The sequence below is a fragment of the Odocoileus virginianus genome, chromosome 9, assembly GCF_023699985.2.
Source record: "Odocoileus virginianus isolate 20LAN1187 ecotype Illinois chromosome 9, Ovbor_1.2, whole genome shotgun sequence".
NCBI lineage: Eukaryota > Metazoa > Chordata > Mammalia > Artiodactyla > Cervidae > Odocoileus > Odocoileus virginianus.
In genome coordinates this window covers 21,713,474-21,730,372 of record NC_069682.1, presented here as the reverse complement: position 1 = coordinate 21,730,372, position 16,899 = coordinate 21,713,474, and the positions used below count along the sequence as shown (strand labels likewise).

General features: G+C 38.4%; 1 protein-coding gene and 1 long non-coding RNA gene across 7 annotated transcripts in view; one reads left to right on the top strand and one right to left on the bottom strand.

Annotated features, from left to right (window-relative positions):
- Positions 1-16,899, top strand: part of LOC139036576 (uncharacterized) — a 176,345-nt gene that overhangs the window by 144,171 nt on the left and 15,275 nt on the right. The window lies entirely within an intron of this gene.
- ARMC3 (armadillo repeat containing 3) overlaps positions 1,232-16,899 on the bottom strand; it is an 86,548-nt gene continuing 70,880 nt past the window's right edge. For 5 of the 6 annotated variants that reach the window (XM_020869169.2, XM_020869167.2, XM_020869168.2 and 2 more), the window contains 3 exons: positions 8,396-8,596; positions 6,209-6,371; positions 1,232-1,550 (listed from right to left, as the gene is read on the bottom strand). In XM_020869169.2, coding sequence (XP_020724828.2) covers positions 1,341-1,550; positions 6,209-6,371; positions 8,396-8,596 — 574 coding nt within the window. In that variant the 3' untranslated portion in view covers positions 1,232-1,340. Of the gene's footprint in view, positions 1,551-6,208; positions 6,372-8,395; positions 8,597-10,683; positions 10,794-16,899 lie in introns of those variants that run through there. The other variant, XM_020869174.2, reaches the window with a different exon arrangement.

Here is a 16,899-nt window from a genome sequence, read left to right as displayed (position 1 = left end):
TGTAACTGACAGCATTCCCCTCTGCACTGGCTGCTAGATAGCCGAGTCAAATTTTCACTTACCTCTAACAAGTAGGCAGGATTTTCACAGAATGCGTTTTGAATTCTAAACCTAGTCTCAGCCTTGTTGAACTTTCTTTTATATACTTAAGCCTGTTGCTCATCTGTTTTTCACCTTGTTACATCTTATATATCTTTGTAATCCATCAAGAGAGACTTAGAAATCCTTTGGTGGGTATGTATCCTATAATCTGTGCTCTGGTTCATGAAACTGGGTGATAAATATAATTACCATACCATTTTAATGTAAGCAACTTTATTTTGAAATAAAGAATTACACATTCTTTGAAATTACACATTGGTTCGTGCAGAATAATCTTCACCTTAATTTCTAAAATCAAACTCACTTTTAAAAGCCTTCTAGTAAAATGATTAGACGGGTTAGCTTTAGACTTCAGGCATGATAAGGAAAATGTTTATATTATATCAGATCCATTTTCTCTTGCCATTTGGAATGTGTGCTTGTTCCCCACTTTGTGCTCAGCACTGACAAAACAATCTCTCCCCAAAGATTTACCCTATTCTTTTATTTCCAAACTTTTCAGAAAAGAAGAATTTTTTAAGTTATGTGACTTTAATTTTTAAGTCACATAAATTTGAAATCATATTTTTTTAACCCAGCATTAAAATGTGCAAAAAGAAAATCAGAATTTTTAACTGAAGGTATGTTTCCAAGTCAACACAGACAAGTACCGTGTATGAACATAGTTTTTAGGAATATTTTCAGTTCAGTGAAGTGTACGAAACAGTGTTCTTAATGATAAATTTGGAAAAATACAAACCAAAAATTTTAGAAAGGAATTTGTGATACTATGATATATCTACAAATGTTCAAAATATTAATACTCTTACTTTATGGTAGTGAGAGGAGGTGACTGAAGACATGAAAGACCACTGACTTTATTTAACCAGGTCTTCCTGGAGTGTCCTGAACATGAAGCATAGCAGTCACAGGGCACTCACTTTCTGTGAACAGTAACTGTGGGCTTTTTACACAGGATTACCAAAGGGCAGAGATGCTTCTCAGGTAATGGGAGGGGTGGGGTGGGTTAATTTCAAGAATAAAAAGCTTTCCTTGAGCATAATATGATCTCATCAGACTGCTTGCCAAAAGCCTGAAATCAGAAGCATAACTGAGTCCAATCCAAATGACCTCATTTCTACACAAGGAGAGCATTTCTAAGATTTTTATTTAAAGAAATAAAATCCACTGGTGAACTTCATAGAAAGGTATATATAATGGATTTCTTGTTTGAACCCCTTCTGTGTTCATTTGGAAATTTAGAGAAATCTGTAATGATCTGCCTCTCGACTTCTTAACTTTATCAGGGACCCCGGGTGGAACATGAGGTCAACTATGTAAACTTCCAGGGGAGGGAGTGCCCCCATCACTCCCTTTCGGGATTCGTTCATCAGCTTAACTTCATTCCAGGCTCTGCCGTACTCCCCGCGAACAAGAGAGCAGCCCACGCCAATTTTATCAGCCAGAGCCTGTGGGAGAAAACATGAGATCAACCGAGAGTGAGGAGGGGAGAGGCAGAGAAAAAGCCTTGGTTGAAAGACCCACCTTGCTTGAAGGTGAAATATACATTCTTGCAAAGGAAAAAAAAAAAGTGCTTAGAAAGGAGGCTGGAAAAATGTACAGGAGTCAGTAAAATGCGTTAAGTTTCCTTGTACCTCAGGATTCTGTGGAGTTGAAATTTGTGTATAGGTCCTGCTGGGAAGGGACATTTTTCAGGCAGGTATGCTGCATTGTATCAGCACAAGATTGATAATGTAATTGGAGAAAAGCTGTTCCACAGGCTTTCAGCACGACTGTGTCTATCAATCTTTCCATGCTCCTGGGCTGTTCTCTGGGTGTGATATGCAGTGGGATTGAAGAAAGGGATCAGATTGGGGTGGGGTGGGAGGGACCTGTTTGTTCTGTGTGGTGTAGACTGGCGGAACCAGACCAGCAGAACTGTGAGCAGCTGGTCCTTGGGCTGCCTGCTGCCCAGTCCTCAGGAGTCACTTATGTTCCTTGGAAGCTGTCTCTTCCTTCAATTTGTCCTGATTTTAAAAGCACTTTTTGAATAATCTGGAAAGTTCCTAGTCCCATTATAGGGGATAAGAGGGCTGGCTGGGTTTGAATTTCAGTTCAGCCACTGACTAGTGTCACCTTAAGGAAATGAATGACTCACTTCTTTGTGCTTCTGTATCTCCATCTGTGGGATGATAACAATGGTGTAACCACTTTCCTTGTCAGGTGGGTGTAAAGATCAACTGAACTCATGCTGTGAACGCTGGCACACAGTAAGGGCTCAATAAACATTCCTAGTACTAGAAGGCAACACTTGGGTTGACTCGATCATCTCTATATTTCTACATTCATGTCATTATTGATTGCTTACTATGTAAAGACTGCTACCAGGGAGTCTTGTGTGAACCAAGATGATGGAGGCATAGTTGTTATTTTCAGGGCCTTACATTCCAAATAGTCTGATCAACAGTCAATGATAGCATAACAGTATCTGGATGTTTGGTACTCCTGTGATATGTAAAAAGAACTATATATTTGGTTTTTGTCCAGCTCCTGGCAGAGAGCTCCTAAAACTCTTGGAATTTCCTAAGTGATGAGATCCATAAGGTGTCTTTTGTTATGTGAGTGAGGTGACTTTTGAACGCTACCTAAGGATGGGAGCTGGTTGCCAGGAGAATCAATTGTGTGAGTGGAAGGTTGGAACTTTCACTCCTGCCCCCCTGACCTCTAGGGAGGGGAGAGGGGCTGGAAGTTGAATCAATAGCCAGTGGCCAATGATTTAGGTAATCACACCTATGCTACACATTATTCATTAAAAACCCCAAACTCTTGGAGAGCTTCTGGGTTGATGAGCAGGGTCTTCAGAGAGCATGGAAACCCAGAGCTCTTTTCTCACAGCCTGCCCTATGTGTCTCTCCTACCTGCCTGTCCCTGACTTATACTCTTTTATAATAAAGAGTTATACTCTTTTATAATAAACCACTGCTCTAATAAAAATAATAATAATAATAATATATTTCTCTACTTTCTGTGAGCCACTCTAGCAAATTAATTGAACTGAAGGAGGAGGTTACTGGGACCTTCAGTCTACAGCCTGATCACTCAGATGCACAGGTGACAACTTGGGCTTGTGACTGTCACCTGAAGTAGGCAGTGGTGAGGGGCCAAGCAGTCTTTTAGGACTGAGCCCTTAACCTGTGGAGTCTTGGTAAAGAGTACCCAAATTGAGTTGAATTGTAGGACACCCAGCTGGTAGCAAATAATTGCTTGGATGTGTGGAACAAGCCCCTGATCCCCTTGAAATTGGTCCTAGAATCATTTTACACTCACAGTAGGGTAGACACTCAACCACACACACACACACAAATATAATCATCTTTTCCAAAATAGTATTTAGTGATCTCTTATTCCATATCAAGGCACTTTAAATCACCAAAACACCCTTGTGGAATACTATCATATTCCCCATCTTTCAGAGAGTAAGACTGAGGTCAGACAATTTTCCCAAGGTCACCGTAAGTGTTAACCTAACATGAAAGCCATGGAATCTATCTCCAGAGTCTGAGTCCTTGTAGGACCTTAGTTCTCCAACCAGGGATCGAACCCAGGGCCCCAGCAGTGAGTGCACCAAGTCCTAACCACTGAACTGCCAGGAAATTCCCAGAGTCTGAGTTCTTATCCTCAGCTGAGTTGAACCTGGAAGTTTCTGTTTACTTCGTAAAATGGGAAAAAAGGTCATTTACTCATAGGAAGATGTGAAGATGGAAAGGCTTAGGAAGGAGGTCAGATGTGGGAACATGGCTGCTGAGGAAAATAAGAAAAGTCCATGGCTAGGAGCTGGAAAAGGTGGCCAGGCAGCATGCGAACCACCATCTTGGATCCTGAATTGGCTGTGGCAAACCCCATGGTCACGTTCTGCAGCCTGAATGTCATCGTGGAAAGGGCAGGCAGTTGGATAGGTCCAGGGTGGGCAGGCAAGGCAGAGAAGTGGAAGGATAGGGGGCATGAAGATGAGGGAAATCAGGGAGCAGGTTATAAGGTCTGCGGACAATTTATCTAGGCTGTCATGGAGGAAAGGAGCTGGAAGAAAATGTGTATTCCCCCTACAGTATGTGTAGGGGGAATGAACGATTTAGGAGGAATAGAAGGATGAGACATTTTACCAGTGAAAAATGTAAGAACCTTGAGTTCTGGGTCAGGACCCCAACGTTTAAGACAAGGGTGGAAGAAAAGAAGTCTTCAAAGGAGAACTGAGATGAAATGATGAGAGGACAGAAGTTACTGAAGAAAGTGGTGCTGAAGAAAGAGAAGGATCAATGACAAATTCTCTGACATATCAAACAAGAGAGACACTAGATCATTATGATCCTTGTCAGGAGGGAGCAAGGGCCAGACTGCAGAGAGCTGAGGATAAAAGTGAGATCAAGGAGTTGAGATCACTCAGATTTTTGACCAGGAATGAGAATTATCTTCAGACAGAAGCAGTGTAGTAGGTTTTGGCTCAGATAGACATGGGTTCAAATTCCAGCTGTATCTCTGGGTAAATTCCTTGTCTAAGTACCAATTTTCTTGTCTTTAAAACAAAGGTAGTAGTTCCAGCCTTTGGCCTATTTGAGACTGTTCATAATTATGTTTATCAAATGCCTGGTACATAAGCTCAAGATGACAACTGTCATGTGATGGGACTGTATACAGGAGTGATTGTAGAGATAATGAGAAAAGATTTACATTTTCTCTTTAGATAGAGTGGATTTAAGTTTAGATTTTAAAGGAGAAACAGCTGGCAGAGTGAAAGAGATTTAATATGGGAGAGAAGAACTGATAGAGCAGGAAATCCCAGGAAATAGCAAAGACTGGCATTTGGGGTTACAAATAGGATTAGCTTGAAACTGGAGACAAAATGCAATGAAGTTTGTAGGTATTCAGGAGAAGACTGGAATTTTATACATTTAAATCTATGGTTCAGAAACCATTTTCTCAGCCCCTATTATATATTTCAGACACTGAATACAATGCAGGGGGAAAAAAGATCACCCGCTCCCTTTAACCTCTTCTGGCTCTAGTGTCCTCATCCCTGTGAATGATGCCATCATTTCCAGTCGCCCTAACCAGAGTCTGGAAGTCATTCTCTTCTCATGCACTCTCTCATACCACTGTTAGGCAATCAGCAGCTTCTTTCAGCTTTATCTCCTGCATCTCCCTCTAAACTCACCGCTCGTTTGCAGCCTTCTGCATGGCTTTTGTATCTGTCACCCAGACTTCTTGCTCCAGGGACCTTCCAGCTGGTCTTCCTGTCTCCAGTCTTAGCCACATTCTAATTCATTCCCTGTTCTGTAGCCTGAATGGTCTTTCAAAATCATGTTACCATGCTCCCCTTAACTTTCAGTGGCCCCTCACAGATTTTAGAATCAAGTGCAAACTCACATGGTGCTTTATTGTCTGGTCCTTTAGCCCATCCAACCCTTCCCTGCTTTTCTGAATCCAGATCTACTCTCCATCCCTCAAGTGGATCACTGACTCTCATACCTGTTAATTTGAATAAAATGTTTAGAACATCCTTGTCTTTCCTTCTTTCCTGCTGGAGTCCTATGCAGCCTTTAATGCTGAGGCCACATATCACTTCCTCCCCTGAAACTTTCCCTGAAGTCACCTGAGAACCCACAAGTCTGGCTTCAGACCCTCTTGAGTGCAGGGATTGTCACTTTATTATCCCTATATTCCCGACCTTGGAAGAGGCCCTGGTCTAGAGTTCAGTTCAGTTCAGTTGCTCACTCGTGTACAACTCTCTGTGACCCCGTGGACTGCAGCACGCCAGGCTTCCCTGTCCATCACCAACTCCCGGGACCATGCTCAAACTCATGTCCATTGAGTTGGTGATGTCATCCAACCATCTCATCCTCTGTCGTCCCCTGGTCTAGAGTAGGTGTGTCACAAATATAGAACGAATATGCTTCTAACAGTCTGGTGAACTTACGTGTGTGTATGTTTATGCACATACATATATATGCCAAATATAACTACATCTAAATGATAGTATTACAGAGTTAATTGTTAGCAACTGCCTCACTCCACAATGATGAAGACAAAACATTTTTACCTAATTGGAAATGAGGCGAAACATCTTAAATACCTTGAAAAGCAAAGCTCGATGGTAGAAGATTCCTTTTTTGATCAGTCCAATTGGTACAACATTGGATTTAAGTTGAAATTTTAGTTCACTTATATGAAGCTCCCAGCTGAAATCCTGTAGTTTTTCTTTTGGAATCTTACCGCCCATTTTTTCAGCCACATACCTGCGTCAAATGCAGTGAGACTGAATCAGTCAAGTTTAATATTTCACTGTCTTCTGTGTAATTATACTTGTAAAACATGTTTTCCCTCTGATTTTTGTTTTACTTTATGTATTTACTGTAAGTTAAGATTATGCTTGGGCTTCCCTGACAGCTCAGTGGTAAAGAATCCACCTGTAATGCAGGAGACACAGGAGATGTGGGTTCGATCCCTGGGTCAGGAAGATCCCCTCATGGAGGGCATGGCAACCCATTCCAGTATTCTTGCCTGGAGAATCACATGGACAGAGGAGCCTGGTGGGCTACAGTCCATAGGGTTGCAAAGAGTCAGACACGACTGAAGCAACTGAGTGTGCACACATGCACACACACACAGTATTATGATTACTCTCTTCAAACTGTCATATATAAGCTGAAATTCTAACAGTTTCATTCAGCAGGAAAAAAGAAATGAATGCTAATTTTCCTAATGTTTATAGCAAGATACAGATCAATATCACATTACATTTGTATCAGTGCAGTTTTTGAATGTTATCTTACTGTTGGAAAGTATTTTCAAATGTTTGAATCTGAATTGTCCTGACATATGGTCCTTCTTTTAAGGGATTTAACCTCATCCAAACACATAGGACCACTGCATACCATTAGGTTCACAATTATTTTCAAGTTTTATCCTCTTATTCTTTTAAATTTTATCATTATTTTTTTAATTTAGAGAAAGACATATAGCATTTATGTAACACTGAAGTTAGAGGAGGGAGGAAGATGCACAAAGGAAAAAATAAGTAACAATTACATGAAGAGTGAGTTGGGGGTGTTGTGCTTTGCCTCAGAGTTTCTCCTAAAAGTAGGCTCTCACTGAAGATGTCACTCAGCATACCTGTAAAAATCCTCTGTCAACTGAGGCTACTACATCATGGAGTAAAGGCAGAATTGCGCATTGTTAAGAAAGAATTTCCTCTTGCCGTTTGTGGAACCAACAAAGAAGATCAGTGGTGAAAACCAAGAGAAAGGATTGGGCAGAACACTGACCTGCGTTGTCAGCCAGCCAGGTATCCCACAAGGAGCCAAATGCATGGGGACACAGCTCTGTATCACTCTCTTGATGTGGGCTCAGATTAAAAAAAAATAGGGAATGATGAAAACGGTTTCTGATAGGAACAAAGCATGAGGAAATTTGACAAATGTTGAAGTGAGCTAAGTCAGAATTCTGCTTGAGTCATCACTTCTCAAGGACACCAGGAAAACTTCAGTAGCCAAAAAAAAGGCTCCCTTCCAGAGCCAGCTGACAAGGAGGCAGTGATCTGGCGGCTGTGTTTCTTGCAGTTGTCACATCCAGGTCTGGTGCCTGCAGCTCACTTCTGTTTGGAGAAGGCACAAACTCTCACAGAGACCGCAGCTGTTGCACAAGTCAGGAGCTCACGACTGGCTGGTGTCAGTCAAGAAAGGGAGCCTCCATTTCTAGTTAAGTCTTAATCCCTGTCAGCTATAAGGTCAAGTTCTCAGTCTTCTCTTAGTGGAATCAGAGTAAACGCTCTCATTTAGGAGGCAACCTCACTGGATTATACAGAGCGCTGAACCATCTCTTAGAATACCCAGAATCCCACTTTAGAGCAATGTGAGACACAAAATATCGGACATATAACATAAAAATAGCAGATGTCCATTTGTATTAGGAACCAACTTGTGAGTTTACAAATAATTCAGAATAGGATTCCTTCATTTATAACATCTTTGGAATCACCCTGAAAGATGCTTTTCATGGTTTAGCAGGAGAAAATGACAGAAACATTTTTCTTTAAGTAATTTCTAGCTCCTAGTTCTGATTCTTGGCATAAATATTATCCAAAATAGAAATGGAGGCTTTCTTTCCAAATCTTTGGGTTTCTGCTTCAGAGTCAGAGTGCTGTTAAAGTTCCATTTTATTATGGTATAGTTGTCTGAAAACAGCTAGAACAATGCAAATCACTAACATCAAAAACATTTTTCAGAAACTGAAAATGAGTATGTATACACAGACAGCTTACTTTGCAAGAACCTCAATCTGTTCCTTTATATTGGTGATGGGAAGTATGGATTTGGTCACTTCATACACATAAACACTGAAGTCAGGATCGGAGGGAGGGAACCATTCTTTCTCAAGGCTTCCTTCTCCAGTCAGTTTGGGTGCTACTGCAACCTCTTCCTCCTCCTTCACTTTTTCCTCTTCTTTTTTCCCTCTGCCTTTCCTTAGAGAATAAACAACAGCAAACAAAATAACAGAGTGAATAAGCACTAACTGTGCTCTGAGTTAAACTGAAGAGCATCATGGATATATAGTATTTGCTATATACATCAATAACCATACCCTACATATTTTTCAAATTTTCCATGACAAGGAGTTTTATAGTCTCTATATTTGTGGAAGAAGTTATTTTTCAAGAAATACTACATGATTGATACATATTAAGAAAATCATATATTGCTTTTATGCACCATTTCTTATCAAGATATTTGGTACACTATAGGTATGCAATAAATATTTATTGAACTGGAAGAAAAATAGGTTGCCTCCTCAGGGAGTCTATGCCAGTCTTTTATCATCTCTTGCTTCAGCTGAGACCTTCCGCAGGAACAATTTGGATCCCAATTTTCACAACAATTATCCAACACATGGGGGCTTCCCAGGTGGCACTAGTGGCAAAGAACCTGTCTAAGAACCTACCTGTCAATGCAGGGGACATAAGAGATGCAGGTTTGATCCCTGGGTTAGGAAGATCCCCTGGAGAAGGACATGGCAACCCACTCCAATATTCTTGCCTGGGAAATCCCATGGACAGAGGAGCCTGGAGGGCTGTCCATAGGGTCACAAAGAGTCAGACATGACTGAAGCAACTTAGCATGCGCACCTATCCAAAACATGGTAACAGGCAAAAACAAAATAAGGATGGCAAGGAATTTTCATGTCATGCAGGGACAAAGACCTCATGCAAAGTTTATCTAGCGAAATGTACTTAGTTCTGTACTTAGGGAAAATAGAATATACTTAGTAAACAGTAAGGATACTGTTTACTCTCAGTGAAAAGTTCCAGACTTAGAGAAGTTACTAGTTAACATAGAAATTTTTGTTTAGTACAGATGCAAATTATTTCTGTTCAATGGAAAAGATACTCCCAAAGGTTACAGTTTATTGTCCTGTAAGATGTTAGTCATCCTACAAGTTTTTACAATGTAGCTCAGCAATCTTTTTCTAATATTCTTTAATTAAATTGGATATAAATATATATATTCTCAAGTGATCTTTGAACCAGTATTAACATCTCACTAATTCTCTCATTATTAATGAGTTGAACAAACAATGACTAGAGTTCTCATTCCCGGTAACAGGGATTAAGTACACTTCACCCTGTCTCTCTTACTGAATATAGTCCTAAAACCTGGACAGAGTACATGCAATAGCTATTTGAAAACTCTGAAAAGTAATTCATAGCAGAAAGATCAGAAAAGACCAACATTTTAATGACTACTAAACTGATGGTGAGCTTATCTTTTAATTTTCCTCCACTATTCTCCAAGCTGAAGTAAACATTGCCCCAAGTCTGGAAGTGGGCATCAGCACATAAAGAGACAGCTCAAGGAGAAGTCTACTTGAGAAACAGGAAAGAAAGAGAATGGAGGAAAGCCCTGATTTTGATTATTTTTCTTATTTTTATCCATTCTCTTGTGCTGCAGCCCCTAAGGAATCTTGTGACGGTGGTGGCAGTGCTGACATTAAGGTCCCTAAGAATCTAAAACTACCTTATTCATGCTCAGTCCTCCTGCTGTTTGGCTGTGGATATGGATGCTGTCATGCCAAGAGTGTTGCAACACAGGGTAAATAATTGTTTTTTGGCTTAAAGACCAAAAGGGAAGTTCCAAGGAACCAGAACAGACAAGTGAGGTCATGGAGAAGGCGGAGCTCAGGAAAGCAACCCTATAAAAGTGTTTGTGAATTCCTAGGCTTATTCCAAGCTGTGTGTGCGTAGTTCTGACATACACATATTTTGAAGATGGAACTATGGTATAGACCACCACCCAAGTCCCAAATGGATCTTAGTTGGCACACATGCAGGGCTGATCCAAATAGCACTGCAAAGACTTTGAAAATGGGACAAACAGTAGAATGACAACTGGTTGGAATTTGAAGACTGAAAGCAACTGGGGCAATTGACTGCTAAAACACACACACACAAGAAACATTCTTAGAATGTGTCTGAGACCCATAAATAAGAACTGTAGGACTTATAACATATTACAATCTAATTACTCAACATATAAAGAGCCAGGAAAATCTCACCTCATATGGGAAAAGGCCATCAATACACATCAATGCTGAGATGATACAGATGTAAAATGTCCCAACAAGTAAGGTCAAACACTCTTGAAATGAACAGGAAGTCAGAAAGTCTTAGAAAAAGAAGATATAAAAATAGAATTTGGAGCTGAAAAATACAATAACCAAAACTTAAAAATCACAACTCTCTGAATAGATTTCATAGCAAAATGGAGACAACAGAGAAAATACATCATTGTATTACATTGAAGATACATCAATAAAAATTATGGGATATGGGTAACACAGAGAACAAAAGATTGAAAAAGCAATTGACAAAGTCTCAGGGACTTGTGGTGCAATAAAAAGAGCTAATATTAGTATCATCATAGAGTCAGAAGAAGAGGAAAAAGAAGGCAGTACAGGAAAAAAAAATTGAATAAATTAGGGCTAAAATGGTTTCCTCAACTTGGTTAAAGACATAAATCTACATAGTCAAGAATTTCAGTGAATGTGAATAAGGTACACCCAAAGAAATCTACTCCAGACACATTGAAATCAAACTACTGAAAACTAAAGACAAAGCGGATGATATAATTGCCCACATAGGAAATCCCAAAGAATCTCCTAAAGAAACTCCAAGAACTAAGAAGTGAGTTCATCAAAATCTGAAGATATAAGAACAACACACAAATCCATCATGTTTCTATACAGTGAAAACAAACATGTAGAAACCAAAATTTAAAAACAATTTGCAGCACTCACAATTATGCCAAGAAAATGAAATCCTTAGGTATAAACATCTCAAAACATGTACAGGATTTGTGTGCTGAATATTAAAAAGTGTTGTCAAAAGCAATCAAAGAAGATCTAAATACATGATGTCCTGTGTCCATAGATTTAAAGATTCAACATATTAAGATATAATTCTCCTCAAATGATCTTAAGGTTTAATGGAATTCCTGTTAAAATGCAAGCAAAGTTTTTTGTAGAATAGAAAATCTTATTCTAAGATGTATATGGAAAGGCATAGGCCCTAGAATAGCTAAATCAACTGTGATGAAGAAAAATAACGTGGGAACAATAAAAAATGATTGATAAAAAGTCTTACTATATAGCTACAGTAATCCAGATAGAGTGATACTAGTCGAGGGACAGACACGCAGATTAACATAACAGAAGCCCCAACCCCCCACAGGTACACTCAACTATTTTGACAAAGTGAAAGTGAAAGCCTCTCAGTTGTGTCCGACTCTTTGCAACCCCATGGACTATACAGTCCATGCAATTCTCCAGGCCAGAATACTGGAGTGAGTAGCTGTTTCCTTCTGCAGGGGATCTTCCCAACCCAGAGGTGGAACCCAGGTCTCCCACATTGCAGGCGGATTCTTTACCAACTGAGCCACGAAGGAAGCCCAAACATGTTGTTAAGTTTCTTTTCTTATAATGTCCTTATCTGGTATTGGCATTAGAATAATGCTGGTATCATGAGTTGGGAAACATTCTGTTTTCTGGGAAAGATTGTGTAGAGTTGGTGTTAATTCTTGAAATGTTTGGCAGAATTCACTAATGAAACCATCTGGGTCAGGAGATTTCTCTTTTGGGTTTTATGAAATCAACTTTTAAAATAATTACATGATTATTTAGCATCTATTTCATCTTTAGTAAGTTGTGATAGTCTGTAGTTTTTGATGAACTAGTCCATTGCATCTAAGTTGCTGATTACAATTCTCATAGTAGGATTGACATAGTTATTGACATTTTTAAAGAGCCAGCTTTGATTTCATTGACTTTCTTTGCTGTTTCTGTTTAAATTTCATTGATTTCTGTTCTTTATTATTTTCTTCCTTCTAATTGTATTGAGTTTATTTTTCTAGATTCCTGAAGTGAGAATTTAGATTATTGATTTACAACCTCTCTAATATATGTTAGTGAAGTAAATTTCCCTATCAGCATTGCTTTGGCTGTATTTTCATTCAACTCTTTGTATTTTTAAAACCTTTTGAGACTTCCTTTTGTCCCAGAGATTATTTAGAAGTGTATCACATGTTTAAAGATTTTCTTCTTGTCTTTCTGTCATTAATTTCTAGTTTGATTCTATTATGATCAGAGAGCATATTCTGTATGATTTAGACTACTTTAAAATTTTTTTGCTATGCTTTGTTTTATGACCCAGAGTATTTATTATAAATGTTCCAAATGCAGCTGAAAAAAATGTGGTGGTGATGAAATGTTCCATAATATGTCAATTAAATCCTACTTATTTTGCTGTTGTTCAAATCCTTTATTTTCTTGGTGATTTTAGGTCAAGTAGTTCTATCACTTGCTCAGAGGGGCATGTTGCAGTCCTCAACTACAATTCTGGATTTATCTATTTCTCCTTTCTGCTCTATCGGTTTTTGCCTCATGTATTTTGAGGCTCTGTTGTTTGGTTCATATATATTAAATTATTATGTCTCCTTGATGGATTAATTTTACTATACATAATGTCCCTCTTTCTCTCTAGAATTTTTCTTTACTCTTCTACTTTAATACATATTTGAAAAGCCATTTCTGCTTCTTAAAAAATTAATGTTTACATGGTATCTTCTTCCATCCTTTCACTTTCAATCCATCTATATGGATAAATGTTTTTAAACAGCATGTAGTTGAATCATAACTTTTAAATACACTCTGCCAAAATCTGCCTTTTGGTTTGTTCTTTTCCTTTGTTTTTCTTTTCTTGCCTTCCTGTGGGTTACTTGAACATTTTAAAATTATCCATCTTGATTTATTTATACTGTTTGTGAGTGTAGCTCTTTGTATTGGTTTGTTGTTGTTATGGTAAGTACTATAATAGACACATTATATATTACTCATCACAGTCTGCTGGTATCCATATTTTATCACTTTGAGGGAAATATGGAAATGTCACATCCTTGGAGGTCTCTTTACTTTCTCCACTTTTAAATATAATTTTCTTGAGTACCAGATATTATTATAATTTTTGTTTCAATCATCAAATATAATGTTTAAAAATAAAACTCATGAGGAAATAGTATATTGTATATATCCATATTTCAGTTCCTTCTTTCTTCCTAATCCTTCCAGATTCTTTCAGCATTTTCTTCTCTTTGGAAGAACTTCCTTTAGTTAGCCAATCTGTAAGAGTAGGCCAGCTAGCAATAAATTGTTTTCCTTCATCTGGAAATGTCTCTATTTCCCCCTGTTTATTGCTGAAGCATAGAGAACACATGGTTGATTCCTTTAGTGCTTGAAAAATGTACTGTTTCCTTCTGAGAGAAATCTGTGCATGCCTGTTCACTTGCTCAGTTGTGTCTGACTCTTTGCAAGTCCTATAGCCTGCTAGGCTCCTCTGTCCATGCAGGGAATGCATGGCTCCTCTATCCCAGCAGGGAATACTGGATTCAGTTGCCATTTCCTCCTCCAGTGGATCTTCCCAACCCAGGGATCAAACCCACATCTCCTGCAGCTCCTGCTTGGCAGGCAGATTCTTTACCACTGAACCACCTGGGAAGCCAGTCATTCAAACAGGTGTTCCCTATAGGTAATTGGAATTTGCACCCTTATGAAGTCTGGATTCCATGACTCAGGTGGGCTTTCTTGGGTGGAGCTATGTCACATGAGAAAATTGCCTCCTATGCTATGCTAGCAGATAGGGAGGAAGGACTGGGAAGCCTCTGTGTGACTTCTTTTAGCCTTTGTTTATGTGTACCTTTTTCCTGCTGATCTTGCATTGTATCTTTTGCTATAGTAAATTTTAGCCGTGATTATATATTTGAAAGCCTTCAAATGGAGCTAGGCTAGTGTAGACAGGTAGATCTCCTAAATTATGTATTCATAAATACGGAGTATTCTGTTCCACTAGCAGTAAATTAGGGGTGGGAATTACCTTTAAGTATTACTTGAAGCATGGGGTGCGAGGGAGATCAACTCAAGACCATTTGAGTTTTCTCTTTAATTTGGAGGGGAAAAAAAAATACAAAAATAATCCAATCAGCTGCTATTGGAGAATTACACAAAACTCTAATTATAAAAAATACTAAAAAAAGTTTTATATTTTCTAATTCAATATTTTGATGATTAGTGATATTGAGCATCTTTTTACATGCCTGTTGGCCAATTACATCTCCTTTTTGGAAAAAGCGTCTATTCAAATCCTCTGCTCTCTTAAAGTCAAATTGTTTTACTTATTTGTTTTTGTTACTGAGTTTTATTAATTCTTTTTATATTTTGGATATTAACCTTTTATTGGATATACAATTTGCATATGTTTTCTTCCATTTAGTAGGTTACCTTTTCATCTTGTTGATGGTTTCCTTTGCTATGCAGAAACTTTTTAGTTTGGTGTAGTCCCAGTTGTTTATTTTTGCTTTTTTTTGCCTTTGCTTTTTAAGTTAGATCCAAAAATGTATTGCCAAGGCTGAAGTAAATAGCTTATCACCTAAGTCTTTTTCTAGGTGTTTTATGGCTTCAGGTCTTACATTCTGAGTTAATTTCTGTTTATGGTATAAGATAGGCATCTAGTTTCATTCTTATGCATGTGGCTGTCCAGTTTTCTGAGGGAAATTATTTTAGAGCAAAAATGTTTTAGGAAGTCACTGTGATGGGAATCAAAATGATTTAAGTACCAGAAATGTTAAAGTTTATATGCTGTAAAGATCTAAAAGCTGCCAAAGATGAACAGACTGGAAGGATATGTATTTCATATCCTTCTATTTGGAGACAGAAAAACATGCTTTTAAGTTTGTATAATAAACTCATATGCAATCAAATTAAATATTTATGAAAACTAGTCTGAATAAAAAATATACTATAGATAGAACTTATAATTCCTTTCATGAATAGGTATAGTAAATATTTATTATAAGGAGAAGGATCTTTATAAGGAAAAGCTTTGGAGGGCATTAGACATGTTGGTTTCAGTGAAACCTAGGTAAGTATCAAGAGGGTGTCTAAATAAACAAGAAATAAATTAGTCACCTCTCCTAGGAGTGTTGCGCCATAAAAGACAGTGCAATTAAAACCTCTGAAAACAGAAATAAGATGGTGGCTGGTCACTGAATGAGAATCTCTTGCTCAGTGATTTTAATTTATATGATAATAATATTCATCAGGAAAAGGAAATCCAGATTTTCACTTTCCTTGTCTGGCACCTCACACACAGTTGTCTCCCATCTCGTCTTTCCTCTCCCTTTCAAAAATTCAGCCAGTTTGTGAGTCTATGTGTTTCATGATTCTTCGCCAGTATTGCTCAGTCTTTTTTGTCAATGTGACAATATTCTCTGTGACATTTTCAGATGAGTAGAGTTAAAATATTTTACTCTATATCTAGGGGTCCAAAGTTTTAACAGTCACAAGATGAGAAACAAAAAAGATAAACAACAAAATAAATCATGAAAGATAAACAAGATTATAACCAGTCTATCCCCTAGTGGACCAAGGGCTAAGAAGGGGTAAAGAGCCTGAATACATGCTGATCACTTAAATAAGCCAGGTGGATTCTTCCCCAGGACCACAGTTGGGGAGACAATAGGGTGACACCTGCCTCAGAGCCAGTTAATGTCCTGTCAAGCATGTGACGTTAAGACGGTCTCCCTCACAAATACACATAAAACATACAGACTGTACCTGATCATTGTTATGCTTTAGAATTAAAAGATGGTCTTGGAACTGGGGCCAGTTTGGTCCTACAGTTATGGGTGAGGTGGTAATCAAAAGAAAGTCAAGGTAGATAACAAAGCAATTGTAAAAAGGTACTGTGTAGGTGGAGACAGAAAGAGAGGGAGAGAGATGAGCAGACCCTATGGTTATTGACTTGACTCCCAACTTCTTTCATGTGCTTGATTTTGGGGGTTCTTCTTATCCCTACAAGGCTGGAGTGGGTTTGGGCTCCTTGCAACTGGTTCATCCGGTAGTACTAACATTTGTTGAGTGTCTGCTCTGGGCTGGGCTCTGCTCTAAGCCCTTTACATTATGTTTCTTAACTTATTTAATCTTCTCAACACACTATGAGGAACAGACTGCAGGAGTTTTTTCCTCCATTTTACTGATGAGTGAATTCAGCCAAAGAGAAGATAACCTATGTGTTCAAGAGACACAGTTTGTAAGTGTGGACCTTTTCCTGAAAAAGTTCAGATTTATAGTCTCTTGAATAAACACGAATGCCTTAGGTATGCTAACCAAGCACTGTATTAAATACTGGGGATGGAAAGAGAAATTATTTGAGTTAGAACATGT